The 13,328-nt window shown below is 40.0% G+C and overlaps 1 protein-coding gene across 1 annotated transcript in view; it reads right to left on the reverse strand.

The window, feature by feature from the left end:
* The window catches only part of LOC117302496 (neuronal acetylcholine receptor subunit alpha-10-like), a 22,811-nt gene continuing 9,483 nt past the window's right edge, over nt 1–13,328 (reverse strand). The window contains exons 2-5 of the mRNA XM_033786456.1: nt 4,341–4,385; nt 3,871–3,980; nt 1,792–2,339; nt 1–1,168 (exon numbers count right to left, since the gene is read on the reverse strand). Of these exons, the coding sequence (XP_033642347.1) occupies nt 504–1,168; nt 1,792–2,339; nt 3,871–3,980; nt 4,341–4,385 (1,368 nt within the window). The 3' untranslated portion in view covers nt 1–503. The remainder of the gene's footprint in view (nt 1,169–1,791; nt 2,340–3,870; nt 3,981–4,340; nt 4,386–13,328) is intronic.

Raw genomic sequence — 13,328 nt, forward strand, 5'->3', positions numbered from 1 at the left:
AATGAACAACCTCCTTTTGACCTCTAGGTGAGGGCGCCCTACTGAAATGACGTCATGTGCATAAGGTCTATATAGTTATTTATGTCATTTTCTCGTGTACGTTTTTTCTTTAATGTACAAAATACACCATTCCACACTTTCACTAATTGAACAGCTTTATCACAGAGTCCGGCCGTGTGAAAATGTCACAGACTGTATACGTAGAGTCCAGTTTGTCAGTTGGTCGCATTCGATTGCTCTGATTTTCTGATTTTTAGCTGGTGTTTAACAAACATGGGGTGATTACATGGTCAGATACGCTGAGCACCACCGTGATTGGTTGTTGTTAGTTAACCTCCAAGTCTGTCTTTGTCAACGGCCAACAGGCCATTTCATTTTGTCTACGTCTTTCCATATAATACCACACACTACAATAAGTATGTTAAAATTCCCTTGATGATGATAATTATAAGTTCTCATACACGAGGAAGAGTGGTCTTCCGCCCTCAACGGTCGACATCAGATCACGCTTCAGTATTTACCTCAGCACCCATTTTAAGTTCGCTTTCGTCAAGCGGTGGCACTTTATCTGGAGATCTTTGTAAAAGAAGAATTAATGCAGTGGCCGTCGTGCACATGACAAAGATAATGAGGAGGACCCGGTCCATGACCTGGGCAACCTTGGCCCAGTCCGATTTCAGCTGTTGCTGTTTCTCCTTCCTCTTCTGTAAGTTCTTCATGTGCTTTAAAATGGCGTCAACACTCCGCTCGAGCTTCAACAGCCGCCTTTCACTGCCGTCGTACTCGCCGCTACGCCCCACGTGCTGATCCATCGACTCATCCATGAGAATCTCGTGCTCTGGGTAGGAAGTGTGAAGGTTGGCACTGAACCTGACGTTGCGTCCGCCGTTGGAACTTGGCGGCTGATGGTTTACTACATTGGAGCCATGCGTGGCTGAGTTCACCATCTTATACTTGAGCTCGTGAGACTCCTGAGTAGTCTTTGCCTTCTTTTTGTTTGGGCACGGCCCCACTAGACAAATCCCTGCCAGATAATCAAATGTTATCCTGCGGAGGAGGCGAGGTACTTCCCGACCGTTCATACCTCCTCTTTCGTTCACATTCAGAACGAAAACGTTCATGGCAGTTGATATTGAAATCAAAAACATAGTGGCGGCGTAATACTGGCCTGAAATGAAAAGAAACAATTGTTAAGAAGGTTAAAAGGGTGATGCTTGGTATAAGTTTTCCGGATAACCTGATTGAATTATCTTCGACACTAGAGTGAGAAACCCATCATTGGGTCCACTCGAAACTACGAATTTGTGTGTGCATTTTGCTAAGGCTTCGCCATCAGCCACGTTATTCAAACACATTAATACATAAAGAAGAAACAAAACCAGTGAGTGACATTGTGGTTTCCTAATGTACACCTTGTAGGCCTGTAAGCCTCGTATTTGAAAAAGCTAGGGCTCAAAGGCATTTTCTATTCGGTAAAGGGCACCCTATGAGGAATTGTAAATTTTGGCTGGAGCAATTCGAAGGGCACCACCAAGGCATGCAATGACCAGGGAGCATGGGGGCAATCGCCTTCGTGGCCTCCGTGAAGTTTCAGGCATGCCCTTGTTGCCCCTGCCCTACGTGAATTGATGTCATTGTGATCATTACTGGAATGGGTGGGTTGGAATGGGTGGATTGGAATGGGTGGATTGGAATCGAATGGGTGGATCGGAATGGGTGGATCGGAATGGGTGGATCGGAATGGGTGGATTGGAATAGGTGAATTGGAATGGGTGGATTGTGCAATCTTACCAATAAGAGGAACCTCCTCAGATGTTCTCGGCATCATTTCAGCCACAAGCAGAAGAAACACCGTCAAAGACAGGATGAGTGTTATGCTAAGCGATACCTTCACCACTCCTACGTCATACGGCATGAAAAATCCCAACATGGCCAACGAAGACAGTAATATACACGGCATGATAAGGTTATAGATGTAGTACAATGGTTTTCTTTGCAGTCCAAAATAGAAAGTTACGTCATGGTACTCTTCTGGACAGCAGGGGTATTTAATACGATGACGTCGCACCACGGCGTATGTCAAGTTCCACTGTTCGTTGGGTATATAACCAGACAGGTCTGCGTCGCTGATGACCTTGTCCAAGCTCATCTGGAAGCTGTTGTATGTCCACGATCCAAACTTCATGGTACACTCCTGGTAATCGAATGGGAAGTATTTGACATCTATCTTGCATGTGCTTTTGAGGAGGCAAGGCTTCGACCAGAGATCGACTTGTGTGTTGTGGTTGACCAAAGCGTTCGAGGTTCTGCTAGTTGATACGTAGTCATTCGAATCGGCACTTTAAGGGGAAAACAAGAACAAAAGAAGTATATTGGAACAATTATTATTCGTCGTAACCAACACTTTATGCTTCTATGCTTTAAAGAGTATGACAAATCGGTTTACGTTCAGGGATGTATGCAGGAAGATTTAGGTAAACATTTGTGTGATTGTAAGTTATGATTGGGCTACATTAAACTCTTACCAAGCTAATGGGCTATGAAAGACAATTAAGAATACCGGACACTTCGGCACCTTGCAAAGTCGGCACCGGCAAAGTCGGCACCGGCAAAGTCGGCACCTTGCAAACTCGGCACCTTGCACACTCGGCACCCACTCGGCACCCACTCGGCACCAAGAATGTCGGCACCAAACAAACTCGGCACCGGTCTTTTTTTGACTAACAAACTCGGCACCAAGCGAAAAATTAATATCACCTCGAGAGTCAAGTGGTTACCAGTAAAGTAACGTGCGTATACTTACATAATAAAAAATTGTTTGGTAGTTTTAATAGTAGCTTTTTAAACTATGTTAAATCACTAATTCTATGGGTGATGAACTTTCGAGAACATTTTTTGGGCCCCGGAAGTTTACCGTCCGGCCCGCATAAGCCGTGCATGGTTTAGTCAACAAGTAGGCTGCATGTCGGTGAAAGTGCGGTGCCATTTTCTTATGATTTTGGCTCTGAAATTTTTTAATTAGGATTTGTTTTAGTTAGGTTAATAATTTTCATTGGATTTTTGCTTCTTAACAACAGAGCGTGATTTGCCGAAAGGCACTGGCCGGATAATTTCCCGAGGGCTCCGTTTTGTGCGTGATATAGACGGCACGCACACACCTGATCGTTAGTGGTGTGCACACTCCTTCCAGTGCAATTTGTGTGTGTTTGTTTTTACGATAATCATATTCCAATAATATTTGCAATGTTTTAACTAATAACTTTATAACAGAATCAAGCTTTTTATGGGACTATGATAGTGGGACTGATAGTGATAAAACACCACGCAGTGTGAAAATCGAACTTTTTCAACAGAGTGCCGAGTTTGTATTTGTACATGTGCCGAGGTTGTGGGTGCCGAGTTTGCAAGGTGCCGAGGTTGTGGGTGCCGAGTTTGCAAGGTGCCGAGGTTGTGGGTGCCGAGTTTGCAAGGTGCCGAGGTTGTGGGTGCCGAGTTTGCAAGGTGCCGAGGTTGTGGGTGCCGAGTTTGCAAGGTGCCGAGTTTGCAGGTGCCGAGTTTGCAAGGTGCCGAGTTTGCAGGTGCCGAGTTTGCAAGGTGCCGAAGTGACCGGTACCCCCATTGAAAACCTGTAGTATTTGTTAGGCGCTTATCATACACAAAATTTCTGGTTAGAGTACCTGGAGACTTTAGAACGATAGGTGGCAGCAGACTTACCAGGTGATATTGTTAACGTAGATGAGTATGCGCATAATTATTTTCTGAGAACAATTGATTTATCTGGTAATTTTGCTGCCACCTAGCGTTCCAAAAGCCCCTCATTGCCATTTCAATAGTCAGCTAGTAGCTAGTATAATTTACATGAACACTCACTTGTCATAGAGAGTAATATCAGGTACCCAAAGCTCAGTGGCAGGTATTCTGATGATTTCGATTCCACCATAATCGTCTGGGTCCCAACTCATCTTCTCGTCGTACCAATGCTGTAAATATAAGCAAGAAAGAGTCACACACCGTTACAGGCCTCTGTATGCCTTGTTTTTTGAAAGAGCAAGGGCACTAAGGCATGTTCTCCTATGGTAAAGGGCATCCTATGGGGACTTGTAAATTTCTACTAGAACATTTCAATGGCACCAAGGCAATGACCAGGGGCATGGACGCCCCTTCGTTGATTCCAGATAATACTTGATAGGCTGTTGTATGATCACTGTTGTGATTTACTTCTCATTTTCTGTGATACTCTTTCGACGAAAGGTGCTTGCTCAATTGCTTGTTTCCAGTAAAAAAAAAAAGCGATATTTTCGCTGAGAAAACGAAACTTCTGTACTTGTTATTGAACTCACCTGCTCTATCCAAACGTTGGTCGTCAGAATCTGATTTCGCTCATCCTGCAAAACACACAAAACGTAAAGAGTAAATAAACAAATTCGCAAAAAATGATTTAGTTAAACTGCATGCTTTGGCTGTGTATTGAATGAGACGATCCCGCGTAAACATCTTAAACTTACATGGAACAGTTAAGATTGAGAACCAGTTGGGTCATCTTGTAGTGTCGGGAGACTCAAATTAAAGCAGAACGCCACCAATAGTTTGAGGTGGGTCAGGGGAGAACGTAAACCATGACTCATTTTATTTCTATGAAGATACCATTTTCTACATCTAGGGTTTAAACCCATGTTCCACTTGTGCCTGGCAATTACCCCCCCCCCCCCCCACCAGCACCAAGCATCAAGTGACCATGAAACACGATTAGGTCACAGCCTTACGGCAATACATGTACCAATTTTAAAGAGCCGGTGGCATTATACACTGCCCACCCCGCCCCTAGATACAATATTAACCGAAACATACTGGAAGCTTTTGACGTTGAACTGCTTTATTCCTCTTACCAGCCAACGTAGGTGGCAACCATAACTGGAACCAGTGTGTAAATCGAAAGGCGTGGGATTTCATTAGGCAATTGACGTCACGGATGTTTAGGAACTGGGAAGATTCGGGAGTTATAAATATTCATGATGTTCTGGATGGGATTCTCAGATTAAAGTTGGTTAAGTATTGGATTATTGACTTTATTCCGGAGTGCTGATGGAGTAGTGCCCTATTCATATGGCCAACGCACCTGCTTTAACAGCAAGTGGTTTTCAATATGTAACAACAACTCATTGAAATGCTCTGCTACACAAGTGACCATGACTCTATCGTATAAGCTGCTTCCTATATTATACACATTCAACAGCGCAAGCGCGATTCACAAGATGAATAGGAAACAAGACAAACAATATTTTTGTTAAGTTTTAGAAATAATGGGAGGAACACCCCAAAGTGGAGGAGGGGAACTTTCTCATTTGGCATCCTTTGGGTCAGAGGCCCGGAGGCACGGACCCACAGAAGTAAAATGCGTTTGAATTGGTCAGCTACATCCCGGACTTGTAGGAGAGGAGGTAAACGATACGTTTTTGAGGATCAGGTGTTTCAGACAGATCTGTATTAAAAGCTAATGTATACGGGCGTTTTAGCAAGCCCTCCATTAAGATAGTATTAGGTCCTTGGGGTAACACCATGGTTGTGGTTTACTTGTACAGACGTTCGATGAGCACAAACGCACCTTTTGCTTTAAAGCATGTAATTTGTATATCATGTTTACATTATCAACATGTCCCATAAATTGGGGAGTCGTCTGAAGTTCCAGTCATCTGGAAATCCCCGTTTTCGGGAAAGTGATTTGCTGCAGCCAGCGAGGGATGCAAACAAGTCAATATAGGAAAACAGAAAACAAACAGATGTGAAGATTTTGCTCTTTACAAACTCTAAAGTCAGGTGCCTTTCAACCTCCTTTAGAATCTGATAATGGATACTTGACTAAAAACAGGAACATGTTCAGTGATCGCCATACACGATCGATGATGACACTTGTACAAAACAAGGCTCGGCACTTGGGCACCGACGAAACTGCTTGAGGTTTGGACCAGAGGGAGTAGGACGAGTGTTGCCGTTTTACAATGCTATACGTCGGGGGAAACACATGAGTGATACTGCGGCAAACAGCGATAATGGCATCATGTGTTTTCTATAGTGAAGAATCAGTTAGGCATTTTGTAGTGAATGGCACAGTTATAGAGGGGAAGGTTCTGCCTTAGCTTTTATCAACATAAAGTAACAAAATAACGCATTATGTAACAAGGACGTGCAGTTAGTCCAAGCTGCCACCATTCCTATTTTATAACCAAAATTACGTTGTGATGATATAGTTTCTATAGCATTATGTAATATATAAAATTTGACACTGACAATGTAGTGTTTAGGGCTAGGCCTCATCTATAATTTTTGTATCCTATCATTCTAAAATAGTAGATTCAACTATCCCAAACGATAATCGACTTGATTCCCATCAGCTACTGTGTGTAGGGGAAAAGCGAAATCATACATGTAGCCGTGTGAAAACAGACCAAAAGATGAGACTATTTTGTGACCACAAAAAACTTTTCCCCGTTGAGCCATTTTCATAATAACCTGAACTGTTTTGAGCAAGTTTCGCTTAGCTAAAATGCGCACTTAAATCTCGTCGAGAAAAAAAGATTTCTTCCGCGGAAGGAGCGCAGGTACTTCGGTACACTATAAAACATGAAAAGGTAGTAACTTCCTCCCAATTCACATAAGGCTTCATAATCACCAAGCAACAAGGGAAAACCGCGGTAGAAAAGGTATCCAAAGTTCACTGCTCGTTTTTCCAGCATCATTCTCACAATGCGAAAATCCCGTCTCACCCGGGATTTATAATTTTGATTTTATCCCTTCGTCTGAAATTCCAGAGCCACTAAAGACCCCTGCACCCACGGGTGAAATGATATTACAGAAAGAAAAAAGTAATTTGTCGCCTGAGCCGAAGCAGGGGGAATTCGCGATACCGTTGGTTTAATTCAATACGGGATATCAATCACCAAGGGGTTTATAACGGGATAGTCGTTCACCGTCCTTTTAAACAAAAGCTGGGGTTGAAGTGGTGTGGTGAAGCTGACATGCCACATTATGTAAAACGGATTCAAAAGATGGCTTTGAAAGGCAAAGTATCCTTTGGTTGTGGAACCGTTCGATTGTTTTATTCATATAAAAATACAATAAAACTAACCTGTAAATAGTGATATTTATTTGTCTTTTTTCCCCCCCGAAAATCTGGAGCATTCATGTCCACGCAGGAAGAAGAATCCGTAAAGTATTATGAATATCTGAGAAACGCTTCTCAGACTGAAAAGTGTTTGAATTAAATCAGATTCAATTAAATAAACATTTTATTATTATGATGGCACAGTCAAAAAGACACATTGCTTTATGAAGGGAATTGTACAAAAAACACATTATGAACAGCGCGTGCCTCACACCAAGTACTATTGTGGTCATTATCTTTTGGAGTCATTACCAAACCCTCCCTTTAAAGTGACAACTTATGAGCAGGGGATCGGTTAGACAGAGAAACCACCTTTTCAACTCAAACAAAATCTGACGAAGCAAGATGTTTGTTCATTTGAACCGCCGTGTAGTTGGTTTCCTGTATGTTTCCTTAGCCAGGTTGGCATATTACTTTTCCGTTATGAGCTCATCACGATGGTAATAAATGTGTGTGTTTTCCGTTCAATGTATGGTGATATGTTTCTCCTGGGACAACGAAAGTGGCAGGCATAGTTTTATTTTAAATGTCACATATCTTATACATTAATGAAACGCATTAGTCGTGCCTGTTCCAACACAGGGATGCCCTAAATACTTAACCTCGGTGTAAACAATTTTTGAGGCATTTCCACCGATAGGAAAAAAGAAGAGAAAAGAAACTTGCCCTTCTGTAATGAATAAACGTACCCTTCGTTGGAAAAAAGATAAAACCGTAGGCAAAATTACAAATATAAGAAAGTTATCTTGATTTGAACGGAGTTGACTGGCCATTCAAACCGTTTTCGTTTTTCCCCCTCCACGGTAACAAGATCTCTACGCAATTTCTCCAACTGTGTTCCCAAGAAAATGATGTATGCACTGTTTGTATTCGGTACACACATCTTCAGCGGATCTTTGTTGATACATCATGGTTTAACGTAGTGGATGAGTTTGACCTACTGTGATGAAGAACAAACAGTGTATAGTTACCGAATATCAGGAAATTGGCTGTAATCTAAAGCAACCAGTGTCCCACGTCTGGAAAATGTAGTTCTATTTGAAATTAAACCATTGTGTAATTGGGGATATCCAAAACCAGCGCTGGTGATTATAAAACAGTTTCTATTTCCATCAGACCTGTGTATCATTTTGATGTGAAAACGGATACTTTACGACTTGTCTTGTGAACATCTGGACGCATGACACCCATCAAAAACCTATACGAACAGTTAACTGAACAGTGACAGTCAATGGATATTGTACACTCTCATACATACGATTTTACAGCGAATGTCAATGTTGATTTTTTTCGATATTGGTAACTCAATTAGGTCTGTCAGTGAAAGTCGACCTCGTACATCGATATTGGTTACTGGTCATAACTATAGGTTTATACCGTGAATGTATTCGTACATCGATATTGGATATTGAACATCGCATTCATATTATGTTTATACAAAGTGAATATCTAAACAATTTGATGAACATTTGTTGTCAAACAGCTGTTCCAAGGAACGTCAAATTCTAAGGTTCATTTCTAGACAGAAGTTCAAGTAACAGGAGTTTTGATTTATGACTTCATCTTCCTGACAAAAACGAGATAATTTATGGGACAAAACAAAAACTCAAGCAGGAGATCGCAATTAACCATAGCGACAACTTTGCTTAATTTCAAGACAGTCTCAGATTGCTTCAAAAATCAATCGGTATTGCTTCGGCTGTGGCTATAGAGGCTAACCACTACTGAAAAAGTTGATCGTTTCAACCGCTCAGCAGCCACAGCTATAGCCGTTTATTTCTTATACGCACACGTTTTATTGCTGAAATAAAACCCCCAAAAAATTAATGTTTAGCACTGAAAACAGCGCCATCTATCGGCATCGAATACTCAGTCATACAAAATCATTTGTTTCCGAAAATGCAAAAGAGCGCAGACAAAAATATAGAGGAAGTTGAACGAGCCACTGGGTTGATATTCAATATCACAAACTTGAAATATCCAAATGTGATTCAACTGTTCTATTCGGTTACTAAAAACATGTCCCTAACAGCAGGCAACAACATTTATGTCATGATTTGAAAGAAGAGAACAACAGACCTACGATACTGAAATGTATGTCAGGTTTCTTTAATTCAAATCCATTAGTTCATTGGAAATAAATGCATTTGAGGTTGACCAAAATTTTACTTTCTTAACTTTAATTCACATCTATTATAGTTCTTTAAAAAGAAATGCACTTAGCTTGACATACATTATAATTTCTTAAGTGCCGGCTGCCTTTAAATGATTTGTGTTATCTGTTCAAGGACAGACGATGCAAGCAAACATACATGACATTAAAACGGTTTTATTAATAACCTTTATGTTTTTATAGAAGTCCAAGGCTACATTGCATTGAATCAGTTATTTTGATATCTAAATGATCAATGACATATGGCATTATATCCATGAAATTGTTTTGCATTACACTTAAGGAAGTGCAATTAAAATCGTTATAAATGGAATTGAAGAAGATTTGACAAAACGAAATAACAAATCAGCAAGCAATTAAATCTTAGATGGGTTTTTCTTTTCGTACAAACATGACATCAAAGCTGCCCATTCAAAATCAGAATGGTCTTTCTTTATTACTTTTAGTATAATAACTGTAAAATAACGTGGGAATCTGCTTAAGATGAAGCATGTACCATTATTTGACACTCTTCTCTATGATAAAATTGTTTAAATATAAAATTTGTTTAACCCCAAACAACCGTTTCCGAATAATATGGTTTTCCCATGAAAAAACTGCATAATTGCGGTTTGTTGTTTATAGGTTATCCATTAATAAACTAATAATAGTGAAGAAGAAAAAAAACGCAACAATTTTAAATCTTTGTAAGCATGCATCTAACAACTATCATGAGAAATTATTTATGCATTATAAAATGTGCAGAAAAATTATTCATGCACACATTGTTTATTTCGATGCGACTCAAGACAAAGCATGCGCATTAGTGTGACTATGCAGAAATTCAATGAATGTATTTATATCATGGCAACAAATTTATTCACTGTTCCACAAAACACAGTGAAACCTTGACCCGTGTATACCACCCCTCCCAGAGCATATTAACTAGCTGTCTAGCCTCTGTCATCTGCTGTTAATGTCTGAATTCATGAATTAATACAAGCTTAAACCATTAATTAAATTTAGTGTCATTAGCAACGATGGGGTCACCCAAGGTTTCCCAACCGTTGATGTTTTAGACCGTGGTTGGGATATGAAACCCTAGGGGCCGTGGACTCAAAGACGACCGAAGCGATTAAAGCAAGTGCACGTAAACAGGTAGCCCCAGGTACTTCATATAAATATCATTTCAGTTGAGGATGTTGTACGGCTGTATAACTAGCTTTAAATGATCTGTACACACCGTCGGTCATATTATTAAGAGATAATCACAAGGGGGTGAAATTGTTATCACCAAAAAGACCATGAATTAACTATGTAGCTATTCTGCAAATCAGATTGCTACGCCTTCTAGAGCAAAGATACACCATATTATATTCAAAACATACCAGATAAGTCCGTCACCAGATCCACTAAATTATATAAATATATAGGGTCTGGAAACATCAGGTCATGAACTATTTTTGCATAAGTTATATAATAACCATCAGGGTTATTCCCAACCTGTGATCTAAAAGGTAAAAAAGTTCACTAGTAACAAAAACATAAAGGGAAAAAACTAACATGGAGCGATAATTACAGGCGAAAAAAGGATACCTAACGTCCGTGTATAAGAAGTATCATCATTTTAAGCTGTTACGTTTGTACTTTGTCACCCTAGACTTCCTTCAGCCTTTCAGTCGCGCCCGACAATGTCTTCGATCCGAAACGGTATACTATAGGGCAGCGGAATGGCCAGCGGTCCGATCTGGTCACTACAACAAATCCTGGATTAACGGCTAAGCCAATTATATTGACGAACACGGCTTTTAAATTTTTTTCAAATTGATGGCCTGTGGCGAGAGAGACCCAAACCCCTTTTAAGACAGACACATGACTCCAACGTTTGGCGGTCAGCTTTCTAAAATCATTTGGATACTCTATCCACTTTATCGAATAAGCCAGACTTAGATCTACTCATCTTCCCGCCAAAATATATATTTCCTTTAAAGATATCATTGCATTGGTCATCTTTGAAAAAAATGGCTCTTACTATTGTGTGTAGTGTGTATAGTTGAAAACGGGCTAAAACTTAGAAGCAGAAATTAAACTGCGTATTTTAGACCTTGCTCAAGAAAGATAGCATAGTTTGTGTTACGAAAGAAAGTATAGCATACATACAAAATTTTACCGTACACACTCATTACTTTTCCAAGTTACGTGTTGAAAATTCAACGTGCAAATCACTCAGGTGGGATTTGAACCTATACAATTATCAAATTGGTTCAACGAGACAGCAAAATAGAGCAGCGTTACTATTGTTTGTACCTTATCTTGATTCAACTACAGTTATGTTCTATATAAACTACATATCCTTTTTAAAAGATGTTAAATTTGCATCGGGGATAAAGAAATTATGGTTTTACACTCACACCGATGTGTATACTCAATACTTTTACGAGTCTGTAAACACAAATCACAGGCATATTACTCTGGTGGGATTCGAACCTACGACCATTGCATTGCTAGAGCACCAACGAGCTAGCCCTGTGTATATTGTCTTGACGCCAAAATAGAGCAGCGTTATTATTGTTTGTGCCTTATCTTGATTCATCGACAGTAAGCTTGTTATACGATCTACCGACATTACATATCCAGTACTGTATCTTTAAAGAATACGATACGTCTGAGGAGCGAACAGTTCGATACACTCAGCACTCTGACGGTTGTCAATGAGTGTCCTCACAGACATAAGACGACGAAGATAAACGATGCAAAGTGGGTTACTGCAAACCCAGGAGGACACTATGCGTGACACGTGGATTTGCCAAGAAATCTTGTTTTGTGGTTTTAAGTTTCTAGACGGGTACGGCTAAGGTATTTCTTCAAACGGATGTATGGGTTTGAAAACATGAGATGGAAACGCAACATGGTGGTATTAGAGATGGAAGGGGTGCGGGGAAGGATGGGAGGGTGACTCCACACACGTACTCGCAAGGAAACCAATCTTGTTATATATTAAATATGGTAATAATTTCATCAAATCAATATGATTTTGATATCACGGTGGCTAACACAAAATTTGGATTCATTTAAAGAGGACCATCGGCATTGGTTTTCATATAATATTGTTAGAAGATACACGAAAGAGGGTCTCCAATCGGTATCCAGTGTTACAGGGCCCGGCAGGTAAGCCAAGGCTTAAGGCGGATATCCCTCTTAATGCAAGAATACACAGGAAGTAAAATAAATCTCACTAGCATATCGTGACTGTCTGCAAAAACAGTTTTCCTTATTTTAAATCAACCTAATTCTCAACCTAATTCTCAACCTATATTGTCTGAGTGTTATCTGTCACCATGTGCACATTGTGACAGTATCTTGAAGATTCGTAGGCCTACATGGAAATGAAATGGAAGTGTATACGTCATCAACTCCTGTGTGTGTATTACAATAATAGTTTGTGTGTCCGCGTCATCATCTCTTGTGTATTCCTTGAGAGTATATAAAGTTTATAGACTCGGATTTCTGCCTCGGGGCTGGATCGTCTAAAATGAAATCTTGTGCGTATACTGAGGGCACATAGATAATTAAAGAAAGCTGATTTATGGCGCCTATATACATTATGGCATCTTAAAGTGTGAGGCTCAGCTGAAAGTCTTTAAGATAGAGCGTCTTTGGAGGGTTGCATCTTCAAAATCCTCTTTAAGTTCCCTCTTTAAATTTATCGCATTTTAAGAGTTGCTCCTCAAAGAGCAGAAATTGAAAATGGCAAGATATTTTAGAGGGTATAAAATAATACTGAGTTAGCAACTCTACGGAATATCTTTTTGGTGGATTTTTTTCTAGTTTCTTCAAATAAGTATTACGATGAGCTTAGTGATAAGTCTCTGATTAATTAAGATATTAATTTATCAAGTTTTAAAAGTCAAAACAGCCATCGTTTTCCTCATTGATAAATGGACATATTTTTTAGAAACGACATATCATTTTGGAGTTTGTTCGAGTCATGCACCAACAGCGGCTCTCATCTAAACG

Source organism: Asterias rubens, chromosome 18, assembly GCF_902459465.1.
Source record: "Asterias rubens chromosome 18, eAstRub1.3, whole genome shotgun sequence".
In the NCBI taxonomy this organism is placed as follows: domain Eukaryota; kingdom Metazoa; phylum Echinodermata; class Asteroidea; order Forcipulatida; family Asteriidae; genus Asterias; species Asterias rubens.